Genomic DNA, 19,417 nt, shown 5'->3' on the forward strand with positions numbered 1-19,417 from the left:
CACACACACACACACACACACACACACACACACACCTACCAAAATGCATTATATAACCAGAATATGAAAAGGAAATTGCTGAAGCTTACTATGCAAAATAAGCTAATTGAGTGAGAGGAAGTTTGTTTTTCATAAAGTTGTTCTGATAATTCTGCCAACCTATATCAGTGTCTCAGAGGGCAAACAGAAATATACATTCCTGTCTATCTCATGAAGACAAACAGCAGTATACAGACCTATCTCAATGTACAGTACAATTTTGATACACAGTCGTGAACAGCTGTACAGCACAGGGTCTTCTCAACACAAGGTCAGGAACAACAGTACTCAGGCTGTCACCCAAGATTCAACACTTGCTCATGTACAAATATAAAAGGAGGGTAGATACTTTGCCACATCTGTTCAATTTCCACCACAATGAAATAAGTCTTAGTGTTACACTCTGCTTCATCTACTTCTAGATATTATTATATTATTATTATGCAGACTTACTAAATGTGACAGTCCTCTCCACAACTGCTGCAAAGATTATTTTCAAACTACATCTTAATTTAGTTGAGGTTCACACATTTTTCTTCCCCATCTACACTCTGTACATTATAACCAAAAGGCTTTCATTCATAAAATATTATATAAACAAAACTTATGTTTATTATAATAATAATAAAACTGTAATTACAAAAGCAATAGTTAACAAAATTCCACACTGAAAATAAAGATCTAGCAATGATAATCACTGATACTTGCAAACACTCACTCACTCACTCGCTCACTCTCGTTCACAGTAGCACAATAGATCTAAAATTCACCATGAAAACCATTCTAACATATTAAGTTCATACTTTTCACTAATTACCATAACCATTGTAATACACAACAAAGGCAACAAAGAGGAGCAACATAATCTTGATTAATCTTTACATTAATAAGTATCATTGAGCAACATATAAAATTACAATAGTATTATCTGGATACTTGACAATTCCTTGACAAATCTGCCAACACAGTCCCCAGAGGCATCACACTGGAAAAAAAAAAATCATGATAAAATAAAATAATTGTGAAATTGGGTTCTGCACATTTATGAGGCATCTTCACACTCCATAAGACTTGCTGATATGTAGGCATTCTGTACTCCAAACACTGTTCACTGATAAAGAATGTGTAATGTAATGCCACAACAGCATACAACTATACCTACTACCTATAGCTCCATTCCTCAAACTTTACATTCCACCCATGCCAAAGTAATGCATGTACAGTACTATGTATTATTCTTCAGAGTAGCTGCCTTAGTGAGGAGTTCAGTGATAACAGTGAGGATGGAGCTCAAAAGTATTTATAGTCACATGTTCTCATGTCACTATGAGACAAGCTGATGCAGGGTTGGGTATGTAAGTGACACAAACGCATAAACTAAACACTGTTAACCAAGAAAGGCACTGCTCCATAATATTTGGCCACACCACTCAGACCAAAGCTGGATGAGAGCACTACATGCACAGCTCTTCAAGGGTCTCCTCCACTCACAGATAAACATGTTACTACTTCATACATCAGACCTATGTATGTACATAATTACAACATAGAATAAATTCCAAAACTTTCCAATATCTGCTTTCTATCTACATAGTTTAGTTTACAATTCTCACATAAAATCAATTCATATGAATCCTAAGCATCCATGGATAATATATATAAACTTGTATTTGCTTCACATAACAATAGATATACATGTTTTCTGTATAGATGTGGGTTCTGTGAGAGGAAATAAAGCTAAAAAGTACAGAACTTCCAATCAATTTGAAGACGCAAATTTAGAATGAAAAATTCCACCTGCATTACTCATTCCCCTTACACATGTGACAGACCTTTTCTCTGGACTTGTGTTCTGCTCCTGTGTAGAGGAGCACACACTATACAAGTGAAAAGTCAGGTTCTCCTAATGTGGTGCTCAACATGCAAGATCTACTTCACTGTTTGGAACTTTTCTATCATTTCCTTGTGTTGAGATTTTACTCTGCTTACAATGGGAAGCAGAAGTTTGATTAATGATAATATATTCTCCTGGTCATTTGCTTTTTATTCATTTTACCTCAATAAATGCAATGGTTATCATCTTGGGTGAGTAAGATCTTTACATCTTTAAAATTGTAAGGGAGGGATTATTCAAATCAACAAGTACCTATTTTCTTGTTATGAAAATACATACTATACAAACATTGTGCCACAGTGTGCTTTAAGTTACTTGCCTCCATTAATCATCACCAGTAATTCCATACCTCAAAACATTTACTAAATACTTGCAGCATTCTCCACATACAGTAACAAAACAAAACTAGGGACACAATGGTGCACCACAAGAAAAACATGACAGAAAAGTATCAAAAGATTACACAAAAAGTTGTTCTCAATCCTGTAGATATATCATTTAGTCACACACACACACACACACACACACACACACACACACACACACACACACACACACACACACACACACACACACACACCATCCACAAGTGCAAAATTAAGCCAAAAAAGAAGACAGAAAAGATAATGAGCATGCAGTCCAAGACAAAATAATTATGTCAGTTTGCAAAGAAAGACAGAGGTGAAGTGAAAGGAAAATCAACCTCTAGACAGTTTCCACGGGCATGAATGACAAGCACATGACATATGGATGAATAACTGTCACAAGACTGGTAACAGAAATAACAAATGCATTTATATTTCTTTAAATAATTCTCTCGTGCAAATACAATGAAACATTTCATGAACAGAAACACAAAATATATATCTGTAAACGTTAACAATTGAAGCACAAAACAAATAGCAAAAAAATTTAACTCTAGTTAAAAATGCTTAAATAATTCCAAATATTTATCCTTGAGACTAGTTAGATCCTACAGGCTACAATACAGTAACCAAGAGGACGATGAAATATTTACTATATTTCCAGCTGTATTATCACAAAAATCAAGACTCAAAGACATCAGAAGCATGACCTTCATTGTACAGGATGCTGATCATTCACAAATCCTTTAGGGTATAAAATGCATGTTATACACCCAAAAATACAGCATATATTTCTGTGAGTCAGTAATGTAGACCAATTCCTGTGAGTGTGGTCCAGCTACAAATGTGCCCAAATGCACATCAACACCAGTGTGTCATCTCATCATTAATAACATGCACACCGCTCTTTGTTCCAAAAATAGAAAAACTTATCATACATATCACATTCTGATGCATTAAAGACAGCATAACATAAATGCCAAACTGTAAAACATATACACCTTGCACACACAGTAAACTAATTATTAAAGCATGCACATCACAACAGGTAGGTTTCAAAACCAAATCTTCCTCTCAGAATGCATAAGCTCAGAAAAATCTTTACCAGTTTGTATCAACCATAGCATAAATCTGTTATTACTGTATAAAAGGATCACTAATAGCCTTGCAGTGATTATACAGTCGGGCATAGTATCAGGCCTCCAGTCAGACACATAAAGAAAATGTACAGTATTGCTTCAGTCTTCAATCTTCACTCAAAAATATGTGCACTGCCTCTGTATTTTTCCATGAAGTGAAAGGTCCCAGGCTACATACCTTTCAATATTCCCTTCAAATAATATGTATCATTTCAATTAATAGCGACCAGCGCTACATTTATGCAGTGCTAATCCTGACAAGCACTGTTGAAGTTATGAGGAACTCATTACTAAGAATACAACCCACAGTAAACCCTCCAGTTTGCCAGACAGAACTAGTGACAAAACTGTCTTCAGGAGTGGCACTTAAACCCTCACCACTGGCCTGTCAGCTTTCCATTACTGCCAGCCAAGGGACAAGTCACTACTTCAGAAACTTATAATAATGGGTTTTGTTCCTGCTGAATCAGACCTTTTAACATGTTCATTCTGGGTTTTGACAGCTTGACAGCACTAATTAGTACTTGCTAAAATACAGGATTTACTGAGTTATCATGGACAAGGAGGTCACACATGCAAGAAATCCTGCTTGTGATCTTAGATACAAGAATGTGTGAAAAATTCAGGACCAACAAATTCTATGTTAATATTAACCTAATGATGATGAGGATCATAATGCATTTCATAAAAGCATATTTGTCACCCCCAAAAAAAGATAAAATATAAACTAAGATATAAATATATGCTTTACATATACTAACATAAGAACCAAATGACCCAAGCTGAACAGTATACAAATATAAACAAAAGTAATGAGATAATAACAACACTCTTGAGTTCAGAAATTAATGCATGCTTACATCATTCTCTGGAGGACTTAATGAATCATACAAAATTAGATACCAATGACATCAGCATTCAAATAGTACTTCAATGATCACCCAAAGGAGGCAACCCAACACTCAATGAATACATGTTCTAATTACACACTCGTCTACATATCTGCCCAGTTCCTCGTAATGCAAAGAATGTTACATCCTGATAAACTGATATGATTAATGTAAGTCTGAGCAAATGCAGTGGCAAGGGTTGCAACTTCACAATGATATTTGTGAAGTACACAGGAGGGTCACAGTCTATGCATATTTTTTACAGTACACATCTTTGTACCCTAAGTTTGTATCCTATGACAGAAAATTAATAGCTGTAAAAAAGATTTTGATTTCTTTCATCTTAGTAATGAATATCATGTTTCCATTAAAGTTGAAAACACACAAGACATCATCTCTGTTCCTGCAGGCACTGCAATAATCTCAATCTCATGTTTAATGTGATCACCAAATATCAAAATACTTAATACTGAAGGAGTATTTTCCAGTATTCATTTTCTTTCCCTCTAGTGTTCTGGTTGTAGTCACTGATGGCCACTTTTAAGGGCAAAAGTCAATGTCATTAATCTGAGTGCCACAGTTCTATCTCAAAGCTGATGCATCAGGACACATCAAAGAGGGCATTTCGCAGGAAAGCAAAGAAAGCTCCCTCCCACAGAGTCAGGTAGTCAACACACTGCTTCCTCTTGACAGCCACTGCTCTTATAACTTCAATTCTATCAGAGCATATGAGTCAGTTTCTCATTCTGAATCTGATAGTAACAAGCCTGAAACAAAAACAGAAACATTCAATAGAAGGCAGCTTTCCAACATGAAATGGATCTATCTATCTATATGCCAGGCTGACAATCCCACACACTGTGGCCAAGATAAGGCACCACACACTCACACACATATTAAACGCACCATTTAGACTCTGAGTCCTGTCGACCTCAAATGGAAAGGACACAATGTCATCACAGGGACAGAATACTGTTACTACATTCACTCCATGTTATATAGGGCAACTAAAAGGAACAATGTGAGGGAGATGGAACCTACAAACAGATAGATATTAAGTCTGCTTGCATTACATGTATGTAATGCAAACCAGAAATACAGAATAGAAACATAGATTGCACTGACCCTGAGTGTGGTGAACATGATACCCAGCTCTCCATGCTGCATGTGGGGCTCCAACAGGTCGTCCACCAGTTGGATCTCAGCTCCCAGGTGCTGGATGCGAGAGCGCACCACCACATACTGGAACACTGGGAACAGGTCGTCCATGCTCCACAGGTAGTTGCTCCCCAGCTTGGCCATGACAGCCTGCAACACACAACAAACATGTTACCAGCAAATGTATACCACAGCACAGTCTGAACCTTAACTTGGCAAAGCTAATATCCAGAATTACTACAAAGCAGAATTTTTACTCATGAATTAGAAGAGTGTTAAATAATACTCTCAGGTAAATAAATGAAATTACTGAATCCACCTAATTATCACTGATATGTTCATGGAAAGAAAATCAACTGACTCTATATGAAAGTGGCCTTGCCTTGCTAACTAGTTGGAAAGTACTGTGGATGAGGTTCAGTTTGTCTCTGGGACTGAATGATGTTGACAGCATCTGAAGAGTCTCAATGGCCTCAGTAAAGTGTTGATCCTTCAGGGTGCCCAGAGTCCGGCTAGACTCAACTAAGCTGGCTCCCTCAGGAAGCCAAAATTTCCTGAAAGTATTACATAAACTTACAAATATCTCTGTACCAGGCAAGAGGAGCCACCATCACATAAAATATTTAAAAACTTTCCAAAGTATCACATAACTTACCAATAAGATAAAATGCCATGTTTAGCATTCTGTGCATTCTATGTATTCATCACAACTCCACCTGGCCCATACATATACAAGTCAGCCCAGAGCAAGAAGGTGCTGGCAAACGAAACACTACAGTAAGGTAATGGGTGAAGGTAAAGTGACAGACTTACACATCCACCCCAAGGAAGGTCATGAGAGCAGTGTCCGGCTGCTTGTTCCACTTAAGGAGTCGTCGCCAGTACTCCTCATCCTTGTGCTGATGCTGCAGCACGTACAGGGTGGATAGCGGGGAGTATACATGAGGCAGCAGCCAGGGATGGATCACAAAGGCAGGAGTCACCACACTGCCAAGTAAATTAGTTGGTTTAACTTTTCATTCCTTCTGCATAACTTGGCCAACTCATCTCAACTTGAAGGACATCTTATTATTTAGACTTATACATACAAATAAACATACTCTGAAATACCAATTCACACTTCAGCTATACTCAAGGACTATGTCTAGGATGAACTAGCTTGAAGTGTTGATGCAGCCAAGACACTCTGACTCACATCTCCTCCTGGTCCTCTTCACCTGGCTCCAATAAGACACTCTCAGACTCTGATGGCAGTGCAGGAAACAACACACCCACCAACTGATAGAGCCTTGAAGTGAATGATCGAACCTGCAAACAAGGAACCATTACAGCTGATCTTGCCCGTGAAATGGCATCATGTTAAATCTATCTACGAGTATATACAAGGCTAATTACTTGACATGGGATGGCTCAGACATACTCACACACAAGTCATCCACACAATTTTAGTCCCCCTTAGCTCCAGATGGAAAAGGATCCACCCTATAAAAAATACAGGAGACAATACAAGATTTCCTCCCCCCCCCCTTTTTTTTTTAAGATTGTCACCTGTTATTAAGATGTGGGCTTTTGGGAGTAGCCCACAGCTTGGCTTGTGTTTGGTGGAACAGGTTCTTGAAAAGCTAAGTCATGAGTGAGGTTGTTGCCCATAAATTCCTCCCAAAATATACCCATTCAAAAGTAGCAAATATACTTCTCTTTCTCTCTCCCTCCCTCCATATCCACACATTTCAATATGCATTTTGCTTTAGCCATAGATCTGAACCTCAACCTTTGCTTCTCTCTTCTAAACCACTTTCAATCTCAACACCTACTCCTTCCTCAACATTCCCTTCCCAGTTCACCAGAAAGACTGACCTCCTGGACAGCATAGGGAAGGAGGCGGGAGTGAGCCACCACTCCCCCATACGTGGCCCGGAAAGCATCAACAAGGGACAGCAGCAACTGGCCCAAAGGGTGAAGTCTGTTTCCAAAAGCCTGAAATGTTAGGTAAGGTAAGTTATTCTTTCCTTCACTATCTTCTCTTTCTCCACTTCTTTTTTCCACTTTCCCCTTATTCTTTTTTCTTCTATAAACTTCCTCTCATTCTAAACTATTTTTCACTATTCCTCCTCTTCGCTTTTCTCTCTTCTTCACCTCCCCCATCTTTGCTTATCTCTCTCTCTCTCTCTCTCTCTCTCTCTCTCTCTCTCTCTCTCTCTCTCTCTCTTTCTCTCTTCCCTACAGTGTGTTCCAAAACAAGACTTTGACTACAGGTAGTACCAGTAACTGAATGTTCCTGTTTTGACACTTAGTCTTCAAAATACTCAATCTCCAGGATGCATTATGGACACCTACACAGAGTTAGACATACCCTCCTGTACTCATATTCATATTCAATAAACTTTTAATAATATATACCTTCTCAAACTATACGTTTTTTTTTTTTTTTTTTTTTTTTTTGGGGGTTACATCCAGTTCCCCTATTACATTAGGGCTAGGATGGTGCTTCCTGCCAGAGAAGTCAGGAGGACTTTGGTTTTGGCATTTGGGAACCGTTACCCCAAGTGGATGCCCTTCCTAACCTCGGACCGTGACTAGGATTCGAGCCCGTGCATTTGAGAACCCTGGAGCCCACAAAGTGCTCACGGTCCCACTGCACCACGGCGGCCCCCTAAACTGTACTACAAGTTCTATCAAAAGTTAATATCAAAGAAGCACAGCAACACACACCTTGCCTAAGTAGGTGTGAATCTCCAAGAAAAATTGATAGGTAAGTTCATCCCTTGTGTCTGGAATGCGATCAATGCCGTCGAGCAAATCCATCGAGCCACCATGCCGCTGAGACGCCTGCTTCTCCAACTCGAGTCTCATAGCCAGCGTCTCCCACACCTGCAAAGGCCAAGGATCACTTGGGATGAGGGCCTTTCCTTCCCTCCTTACATTCTGCTCACTAGAGTGTAACCCTTCAATGGCAGTAATAGTGGTCCTCCAAGGAGGAGGTAGTAGACACCTACCGAAACAGTAACTTACTCCCAGTGAGATCTAATAGCACTAGTTCAGGGGGTGCTGTGAACCTTCCATTAAAGCTAGTTGTGATCTCGCTGAATGTTTCCCTTTGCGTCTCACAACTCAAGGAGGCAGTCACAGCCTACCCTCTAAAGACAACTCTCCTTCTTCACACAAAACTACATGCACTTACCACACATATACCCTTCACTCCAAATAAAAAATTTAAAAGAAAAATGGGACCCGAAATAAACAATGCCTCGGAGTCCCCCCTCTGGGGAGGGGACCAAAATGTCCCCAGGTCGGACACCTCTAATGATGAAGACTCCAAATGCCTTGACACCTCCCTCAACTTTTTCTACATTAACTTCTGCAACATTCGAGGTCTTAGATCTAATTTTCAATCTCTGGAACACCACCTCTCCTCTACTAAACCTCACCTTTTCCTCACCAAAACATAGCTGTCTGAGGCAACTGACAGTAGCCCTTCTCTGTTCCCTCCTACTTTCTCTATTCTCATTTTCATTCCAAAGCTGGATGTTGCGTCTATGTACGCAACGACTTAACTTGCTCTCGTGCCCACGCTCTTGAGTCTTCCAAATTTTCCACCATCTGGCTATGACTTAACAGTTACTCTCAAACTAAATTCATCTGTGCTGTTTATCTCTCCCCTAATTCTTATGACTAAAGTAAATTCTTCGATTACTTAACTTCTAAAGTGGAGCACATTCTGTCCCTCTACCCTTTCGCTGAGATTTCCATTCTTAGAGATTTCAATGTTCACCACCAGCTTTGGCTTTCCTCTCCCTTCACTGACCACCCTGGTGAACTAGCCTTCAACTTTGCTATCCTCCAACTGGTGCAACACCATACTCGTATTCCTGACCGTCTTGGAGACACGCCCAACATTCTTGATCTCTTCCTCATCTCTAACCCTTCTGCTTATGCTGTCACCCTTTCATCTTCATTGGGCTCCTCTGATCACAATCTCATTTCTGTATCTTGTCCTATTTCTCCAATCCCTCCGTAGGATCCCCCAAAGCGAAGGTGCCTCTGGCGTTTTGCCTCTGCCAGTTGGGGGGACCTGAGGAGGTATTATGCTGATTTTCCTGGAATGATTATTGCTTCCGTGTCAGAGACCCATCTCTTTGTGCTGAACGCATAACAGAGGTGTTAGTATCTGGCATGGAGGCGTACATTCCTCATTCTTTTCTCAACCTAAACCTTCTAAACGTTGGTTTAACTCAGCCTGTTCTCGTGCTATACATGATAGAGAGGTTGCCCACAAAAGGTACTTGAGCCTTCCATCTCCTGAATCTCATGCACTTTATATCTCTGCCCGGAATCATGCCAAGTCTGTTCTTCAACTTGCCAAACACTCTTTCATAAATAGGAAATGTCAAAATCTTTCAAACTCAAACTCTCCTCGTGACTTCTGGCATCTAGCCAAAAACATCTCAAATAACTTCACTTCTTCATCTTTCCTCCTTTATTTCATCCTGATGGCACCACTGCCATCTCTTCTGTCTCTAAAGCTGAACTCTTTTCTCAAACCTTTGCTCACAACTCCACCTTGGACGATTCTGGGCTTGTCCCTCCTCTCCTCCTCCCTCTGACTATTTCATGTCTACAATCAAAATTCTTCGTAATGATGTTTTCCATGCCCTTGCTGGCCTAAACCCTCGGAAGGCTTATGGACCTGATGGGGTCCCTCCTATTGTTCTCAAAAACTGTGCTTCTGTGCTTGCACCTTGCCTGGCCAAACTCTTCCAACTTTGTCTATCGACTTCTACCTTTCCTTCCTGCTGGAAGTTCGCCTACATTCAGCCTGTTCCTAAAAAGGGTGACCGTTCTAACCCCTCAAACTACCGTCCTATAGCTTTAATCTCTTGCTTGTCTAAAGTTTTTGAATCTATCCTGAATAGGAAGATTCTCAAACATCTGTCACTTCACAATCTTCTGTCTGATCGCCAGTATGGCTTCCGTCAAGGTCGCTCTACTGGTGATCTTCTGGCTTTCCTTACTGAGTCTTGGTCATCCTCTTTAGAGATTTCGGTGAAACTTTTGCTGTTGCGTTAGACATATCAAAAGCTTTTGATAGAGTCTGGCATAAAGCTTTGATTTCAAAACTGCCCTCCTACGGCTTCTATCCTTCTCTCTGCAACTTTATCTCAAGTTTCCTTTCCGACCGCTCTATTGCTGCTGTGGTAGACGGCTACTGTTCTTCTCCTAAACCTATTAATAGTGGTGTTCCTCAGGGTTCTGTCCTGTCACCCACTCTCTTTCTATTATTCATTAATGACCTTCTTAACCAAACTTCTTGCCCTATCCACTCCTACGCTGATGATACCACCCTACATCTTTCCACGTTCTTTCAGAGACGTCCAACCCTTCAGGAAATCAACAGATCACGCGGGACGCCACGGAACGCCTGACTTCCGATCTTTCTAAGATTTCCGATTGGGGCAGAGAAAATCTAGTAGTTTTCAATGCCTCAAAACTCAATTCCTCCATCTATCAACTCGACACAACCTTCCAGACAACTATCCCTCTTCTTCAATGACACTCAACTGTCTCCTCTTCCACAATGAATATCCTCGGTCTGTCCTTTGCTCATAATCTTAACTGGAAACTTCACATCTCATCTCTTGCTAAAACAGCTTCTATGAAGTTAGGTGTTCTGAGGCGTCTCCGACAGTTTTTCTCGCCCCTCCAACTGCTTACTCTGTATAAGGGCCTTATCCGTCCCTGTATGGAGTACTCTTCGCATGTTTGGGGGGGTTCCAGTCACACAGCTTTGCTTGATAGGGTGGAATCGAAAGCTCTTCGTCTCATCAACTCCCTCCTCTGACTAACTGTCTTCAGTCTCTTTCTCACCGCCGAAATGTTGCATCCCTTTCTATATTTTATCGCTATTTTCATGGTAACTGTTCTACTGATCTTGCTAACTGCATGCCTCCCGTTCTCCTGCAGCCTTGCTGCACAAGGCTTTCTTCTTCCTCTCATCCCTATTCTGTCCAACTCTCTAATGCAAGAGTTAACCAGTACTCTCAATCATTCATCCCTTTCACTGGTAAACTCTGGAACTCCCTCCCTGCATCTGTATTTCCGAATTCCTACAACTTGTCTTCTTTTACGAGGGAGGTATCGAGGCATTTGCTCCCCTAATTCTGGCTGACGGTTTTGGCACTTTTTGCACTTTTTAGAGAGCCAGCACTCAAGTGGACCTTTTTTAACTTTCTTTTTTTTTTCCCTTGGCTGGCCCTCTACCCTACGTATAAAAAAATAAATAAATAAAAATAAATAAATAAATAAAGCTACATGTGATACAAAAGTATACATGAAAGGATGATAAAGGTATTCATTCCTAAAGCTTATATCATACAGGATGCCACATGTCTTTTCCAACCAAAGGTAGTGAGCAAGCCACATGTGAAAGTAAAATCAAAACAGTGCACAGCCACATGAAAAGAAAACCTAAATATCTGACGCACAAAAACACCCCAATCTTCACACACACAATGCCAGGCAGAGGGAAAAGATTACCACCTGAATGCTGGAGAAATCAATTTTATGCTTGTGCGGTTGCCACACTACCATGGCTGATACAGTGTCAAAGAATTTCAAGCAGCGACTCAGAAAGCTTCTTTTCTTCTTTCTATGTGACTATGTAAATCAAAAAAGATACAGAGCTGTTATGAGTTGTTGATGTGAAATGTTTTGTGTCATATGCTTTGCATACAAACAATACAGAAATAAAATAAATGAATAAATATAAATAAAGCATAATAATACAAAGTATAAAAAGATGAAAAATAAAAGCATGAAAAGCAGACTTAATAAGAGAGAGGTGATTTTCCAATACAAATAAACTTTATGTTACTTCTACATGAAAGCAAACAATGGAATCATGAATGTTTGGATGAAGTGGAAGGCAGTGCAGTGTACTGACCTTGGTGGTGGTGATGTCAGTGCCGGCAGATAAGCCCAGCTGCTCCTGGCACTGCCTCACTACAGCTGTCCACTTCTGATCAGCATGGACACTAAACTTTCCAAAAGATCTGCAACAGAGAAAAATATTAGTGCTTAGTTCTTACTAAATACATATGAAGCTCCCCATCCTTGTCATGTCATCTTCAACACGCCAAGCTTTGATAATGTCATTCTTTTTAACATGCAAAAAGATCATAGCTTATATAGTCCTTAGTACCAAAGAGAACTCACTTGGGAACATTGTCTTCATCTGGGGAGCTGATGCCTTTCTGAAGGACACCATTGATCTTTATGCCATCCTCCCAGTTACCAGTGAAAGTGCCTTCAATAGTATCACCACTGGGATAATGCAAGCTGCCCTTCCCTGCAAAGGTTCCTCCCATGCCCAGCTCTCCCTCAAAGTAAGTCTTGTCTTCAAACATCATCAAGCCACAACCCTGTGGTAAGAAATTAAAACTTTGCATGCATTTCTCTTGAGTACTTGTGTGGAAATACAAATTTCTAATGGGGAGAAAAAAAAAAAAAAAAAAAAAGGCAACATCACTGATTTACACAATTAGCAACACCTGAGGAAGCATAACAATAATTGTAGCTGCTGTTGGTGAGGAAATGAACTAGTGAATCAGAGAGGGAACAAGAGATACTCCTGCTAATGATGCACAACAATACGACAAGGAATCCTACTCACTGTTAGCTTGTTCTGGTGAAAGTTGCCTTCATAGTAAACGCCATTCATAGTCACCACCATGCCTGGCCCATGACGCACATTGTTCTGCCACGTACCCATGTACTTCTCTCCTGCAATCAAACAGTAAACCCCAAACATAAATCAAACCAAATATTGATAGAATTTGTACACATATTTTTTTACTGAGAATGCTTACACAAATAATCACAAGGCAAAACAAACACTAACTTGATGAATATAAGTTCATTTGTCAACCAGCATGTTTTGGGGACTCTGGAAGAACCTGAACAATGTGGCTAACAAAAGTTGGAAGCAATACAGCTGTATTTCTGGTAAGAGAATTGGGAGAAGAGTTTGAGAGTTGTTACTAACCTTTGGCTATTTCATCAAGGACACCATAGCCATGTTTCACCCCACTACTCCACTCCCCAGTGTAGATAGAGGCAGCCTGGGAACTGAACCGACCCTTCTTCAGCTCCCCATGGCCATGTGGCTGACTCTCCTTCAGGTTCCCAATGTACACATCCTTATTGGCATATCTGAAACAAGGATGACAGGATCTGTTACCTGAGCCATGAGGAAAGCCTGAGTGTGTAAATGTATATTACTAGACATCTATCAGGAATATATCTAGCCAATGCATTATATGTCCTTAATGGTTTATCTGGAGCAAAGACAGAAGCTGGATCTGTTGCCCAGGCCATGAAGAAAATTTGGGTGTGTATGTAAATGTAGTAAGGCACTAGGCATCTATCAGGGAATATGACTAATCTGTTTTTAAATAATTGACTAATTTCATCTTTACTTAAATCTGTGCATTACATCTAAAAGCAAGACCTGTAAAGTTTACATCATTATTCACATATAAAGAGATACAGGCAACCCCTGCTTAACGAAGGTTCACACAACGAAATTTCGCTACAACGAAGGTTTCCTTTTACTGCCATCTGCTCGTTTAATGAACACCAAACTCGCTTTAATGAAATTTTATCCAGGTAATTTTTTCCAAGTTTGAAAACCCTGCCATATCACACAATCCGACAGGCTTTTGAATACACCAGCGCCTCTCGTGGACAACACGCGCACCAATCACTCCCCCTATTTCAAAACAATAACAGCGTCAGCAGCAGCTTGTCTTCCCTTGCTCAACATGCTATCAAAACACCCTGCAATGTCGCCTAGTGTTGCTAAGAAGACCAGGAAGTCTCTTACTCTCGAAGTGAAGCTGGATATTATTCAGACACGAGTGAGGTGAGAAAACTAATAGCATTGCTTGCCACCATGGCTTGACTCCATCCAATGCCTCTATTATTTTCAAGTCAGCAGACTCTATTAAGAAGGCTGGTGAGGCCATATCTTCCTTGCAAGCTAAAAGAACCACCTGAACTCGTGACTCTGCAATGGATAAAATGGAAAGCCTTGTGGAAATTTGGCACATCAAGTTTTGTATGTGGTACAATGATGCACCCTTTCTTTACATTCCACAGGTTGCCAGCTAGTGTCTTTCCCGCTCCACTCTCCCTCCCTTCATAAATTTAAGATCATCAACATTATAAAGTTACGTACATACATACATTAGTGTACATTATAATGACTTAAATTAAACTGCCTAAATGTTTAACTTCATAATGTTTACTTTCATTAAACCTTTCACTGTACTATGATGCACTCTCGTTTTGTTTACTCTCAATGGAAGTTCAAGTCAGGGATCAAACTTGTAGTAATTGGTTTGCTTAACGAAAATTAGCTTAACAAATGTTTTTTAGGAACGTAACCCGTTCGTTAAGCGGGGGTTGCCTGTATCTGCATGTAGGTTATTCTTTTATGTTGATGGATGAATGGTCAGTAGTATTATGAACAGCATGGATCAAGAGCTACTCACTCTTGCCTCCAATTTTCCACGCTTTCCAGTTCTTCCAGGTGGCTTTTTAACATGCATCTCTCTACTCATGACACCACCACTCACCTGATGATGCCCTTCCCCTCCAGCTTGCCGTTCTTCCAGGTGCCCTCATAAACATTGGCGCCGCCTCCCATGGGCACCTCCAACCGCCCTGAGCCATGGTAAACATTCTGCCGGAACTGTCCCTCGTAGCGGCGGCCATCTCCCCACACCATGGTTCCCTCTCCATGCAGCTTGCCACACACCCACTGGCCTGCACCACACCACCATTCAGAGGCATGCATGCCACACCAGTAATCCATAATATTCTCTTTCATTATATTTTCACATTCTAAGTCTTGATTTGAGTGTAATTGTAATGATATGCTTCCAGAACTACTGAAGATCTCTTTTCTTAAGTTTGTGTAATGTCTCTCTTTTCAGCACACATCTCGTCTCTTATTATGTCTCTTGTTACATCAAATACCCTTATCATGAAACTTTTTACACATATCTTTCCCTGTGCAGCATAGAAATAACACCTCTATAATTAGCACATTCATCTATCCCCCTCTTTGCTTTCCATGGTCCATGAGCAACACTTGACTTTGATAGCTAAATACAGTGTGCTGGACAAGAAACATAACTATCTCAAAACCCGCAATATAATTAGAATAAAGTAACATTCCAAGGCCCTGAAACACACCTGAGTAAGTAGCATCTTTATATAAAGGGTTTTTGGTGAAAGTGAAGGAGGCGTTCCTGACCAGTGGGGCAGACCTGGGCAGGGACGTTAGTGTTCCTCCCGACTCCTCTGACTTATCAACAGCCCTCTTGATGCCTTCCTGTAGCACATACATCCACTGGTTCTTGTCCCCACTAGAAGGACAGGTGAGGGTGAGGGTGTCTTCTGGTAAGGTGATGTAGATTCCATGCTGAAAAGAAGCATATACTGGGTGGCATTTTTTTTCTACTATAATCTTTGTTAACTGGAAAAGAGAGCATGCATTGTGCTTGTATGACCATACTGGGGTTCAATCTGAAGGCTACCAGTGTGCTAAGCCTGCCTAATTCCTGTAAAGCAAGGGCAGAACTTGCATTTTCTTTTATCTGTCATGGGCTGAAGGGTGAAAAATGGCATAAATGTGAAAACTGTGAGCCTTATCTTTGTTATCCTCCTTCTGAAGAAATCAATCTTTACTACAGGTTCAGAGGTTCTTGCAGTCACAAAGTGGAATTCATAACTAAAGTAATCATGGACATATAGAAGCAACAATGGCACACCTGTACATTGGGAACATTGGAGACTGCCTCCACCCACATGGTGTTAAGGTTGTAAGTGGAGAAAGTGGAGTACTGGATGTGCACCAATATGTCAGTCAGCAACACAAAGGAGTGTGAGGAGAAGCGTCCAGCATTGTGCACATTTATGGGATGCGTCCTTGACTCCCGCAGCATCCTCCTGGAGGGAGTGCTCAGAGCCTCCACCATCTTGAGGCTGCAGGTCTCCCAAAAGTTCTTGGTGTCCTCAGCCTCAAGCTGAAAAAATGGAAGAACTATACTCCTGTTTCAAGACACTTATCCTTCAATTTAGAATTATCCTTTTAACCATACAAGAGATTGGCACAATTTTAGATGATCTTTTTAACCTTTCTAGAAACTGGTACCACAGTTGACCTTTTTTCACTTCTAGTTTCCCTAAGACAGAGTAACTCAGTGCAGCTCTGTGTATATAAGGCAACAAGAAATTCCATAACAAGGTCCTCACAAATTACAAGGCTTATATCAACTCTTTCAAGTTTCTGCTATTGAAGACTCACACCCTCTTTACACTGATAGAATTTCAGCACCAAGTATGCAATGCCTTTTATGAATGATGAACATGTCTGTGGTTTTGCTGAACTTAACGAAAGCCAGCTCACCAGGTTCTTGTGTGCAGTGATGGACAGCTGCTTCCAGTGGGCGTGAGCAACTCTGATCTTGTCCAGCGTGAAGGGAGAGTAGTAGTTCTCGCCATCAGATTTCATGGTTTGCACAAAGCTCTCGTATTCATGGATGTGCTGCAGAGGTCTCAGAATCAGGTAGGAGAAGAGATCACTGGGGTTACGACGCTTCTCCTCTGGAATCAAGGACGCAAATACTGGCTGGCACTTCTCCAGAACAGCAGTGGCCTCCTTGCTGGTGATGGTAAGGCCACTCATGGCCACAGCATCACACACTAGCTTCATGTACCTCTGATAGATGGACTTGTGTTCCTCCACCTGTAAACAGACACAACTAAAGAATATGAATAATCACAAATGAAAGGACTATGATTATTTGTATGTTCCAGAAAACACTGAGTACAACATTTGTTGCTTCTTCTATATTACACAATCCCTTAACATGTTCCATGCATCTGTCTCTCCCTCATTGTGATACAAATAAATTGTCGTCACATCAGTGCCGTTCAAGCCAGCGAAACAAGAAGAGCTGAGTGCTGTATGGGAGTAAACCCAAACACACTGGCAAATGTCAAAATGTATACCCATCGGTGGGTCACATCGCATACCGTGAAAATTCTATGACTCTTCTGTGATACAACCCACTGGTGGACATACTTTATTTGTCGATATTCAATGTGTCTCTATACTGTATTACATTTTTCCATTCCTAAGTTTGTTTACATATTTTTGTCCCTTTCCTTTGTATATCTAGAAAATGAATGCTACGTGGTTTTATGGTTCAACAGATGAGAGAAAAGATAAGACAATAAAAATTATATCAGGAAAATTATGAAAAGATCAATAAAAAAATTATTGAAGCTTATCAAGGAAAGTCCAATTGTGATATCTCAGTTAGAATTATTTTTTATAGAAAAGTTTTATGTTCATCTGAAGAAAAATGCAAGATAATACAGTTTACTTTCATGTATTAGAAAAAGAAAAAAGTATTTTTGTTAATTTTCATAGCAATATTTTTTTTTATTCTGTTTTGTTTCATTACTTATAAACATAAATAATGAAACAAAACAAATAAAATTTATGTATGCAATTCATAAAGGTCACCTATGGCAGCATTTTTACAATTTGTCCAAATAATATCAGAAAAAATGTAAATAATAAAAAAAAAAATTATTGAAGCTTATCAAGGAAAGTCCAATTGTGACATCTGTTTCAATGATTTGTTATAGAAAAGCTTGTTCTTTGAAGAAAAAAAATGCAAGATAATGTAGTTTTTTACATGCAGTAGAAAAAAATATGGAAACAAGATTATTTTTCATATACAGTAAGTCCCCGCACTTGGCGAATGAATTAGTCTGGTGAAACTATCGCCAAATGCGAATTTCGCCAAGTACGAGTTCTTTATACCATATATATTACCTAGAAAATGCCTCGATCAGTCTTTGGTCATTGCCAAAGTCCCTCTTTTGACACCTAAAATACCTTTTTTCAAGCTGAAATAAAATCTTTTGCCTTCACATAATAGAACACATGTACAAAACAGACCAATAAACAATAAATAAAGCTAATAAGACATGATATAAAGGCTGTAACTCCCTTTTTTCCACCCGTTTCCCTCGCCCACTTTTGTCCTTGCCGCCACCACCATTGTCTTTATCACCACCGGTACCACCTGTTGCACTGGTAGAGGCCTTGTTGGCGGTAAATTGCCAGAATTCATTCCCATGCTAGCAGAGCCGGTTCCAACCGCTTACTAGAGAAGGCAACTGGCCTGAGCTCTCCGGCGACTTCCTGCTGTAGCACCGCGCCCACAGCTTCCGCCGACACGTCCGTGGAGAGCACCGTTGGGGCATGGGGGACTGGGTAGGCGAGGCGGGTCAGGGAGACGAGCCGGCGCTTGATGCCTTGAAAAACACGCTCTGCCTCTTGCCCCCAGTCCAGGGGCTTAGGTGAGTTCTTCTTAACGCCCTTCAGGAGGTCGTTGAGGAGAGCCAGAAGAGCGGCGGCCTAGGGGATGAACCGGTGGTAGTAGTTAATCATCCCCAGGAATTCCCTAAGTTTCCTGACGGCCGTAGGGCGCGGGAAATCCTCAATGGCTGCCACCTTCTGGGGAAAGGGGCTCCAGACCCTCCGCACTCACCTTGTGGCCCAGAAAGTCCATGGACGGGACGCCCAACACGCACTTCTGAGGGTGGAGTTTGAGGCCGTGGTCCTGAAGGCGACTAAGCACCTGCCATAGGTGGACTGCATGCTGCTGAGGCGAGGAGGACGCGATGAGAATGTCATCGATGTAAACGACGACGAAGTCCAACCCTCTCAGGACCCTGTCCATGAACCGCTGGAAGGTCTGGGCGGCGTTGCGAAGACCGAAGTTCATAAAGGGGTATTCGAACAATCCGAAGGGCGTAATCACCGCGGTCTTCGGAACGTCGTCCTCT

General features: G+C 40.8%; 1 protein-coding gene across 9 annotated transcripts in view; it reads right to left on the bottom strand.

Annotated features, from left to right (window-relative positions):
- Positions 1–633: 633 nt before the first annotated feature.
- LOC123513095 (alsin-like) overlaps positions 634–19,417 on the bottom strand; it is a 41,163-nt gene continuing 22,379 nt past the window's right edge. For 8 of the 9 annotated variants that reach the window (XM_045269953.1, XM_045269954.1, XM_045269957.1 and 5 more), the window contains 15 exons: positions 16,959–17,297; positions 16,321–16,575; positions 15,743–15,971; positions 15,121–15,310; positions 13,527–13,693; positions 13,155–13,264; positions 12,698–12,903; positions 12,426–12,534; positions 8,198–8,356; positions 7,343–7,462; positions 6,681–6,793; positions 6,299–6,472; positions 5,868–6,039; positions 5,453–5,635; positions 634–5,094 (listed from right to left, as the gene is read on the bottom strand). In XM_045269953.1, the coding sequence (XP_045125888.1) occupies positions 5,047–5,094; positions 5,453–5,635; positions 5,868–6,039; positions 6,299–6,472; positions 6,681–6,793; positions 7,343–7,462; positions 8,198–8,356; positions 12,426–12,534; positions 12,698–12,903; positions 13,155–13,264; positions 13,527–13,693; positions 15,121–15,310; positions 15,743–15,971; positions 16,321–16,575; positions 16,959–17,297 (2,574 nt within the window). In that variant the 3' untranslated portion in view covers positions 634–5,046. Of the gene's footprint in view, positions 5,095–5,452; positions 5,636–5,867; positions 6,040–6,298; positions 6,473–6,680; positions 6,794–7,342; positions 7,463–8,197; positions 8,357–11,968; positions 12,140–12,425; positions 12,535–12,697; positions 12,904–13,154; positions 13,265–13,526; positions 13,694–15,120; positions 15,311–15,742; positions 15,972–16,320; positions 16,576–16,958; positions 17,298–19,417 lie in introns of those variants that run through there. The other variant, XM_045269959.1, reaches the window with a different exon arrangement.

Source organism: Portunus trituberculatus, chromosome 35 (assembly GCF_017591435.1).
Source record: "Portunus trituberculatus isolate SZX2019 chromosome 35, ASM1759143v1, whole genome shotgun sequence".
Taxonomy (NCBI): Eukaryota; Metazoa; Arthropoda; class Malacostraca; order Decapoda; family Portunidae; genus Portunus; species Portunus trituberculatus.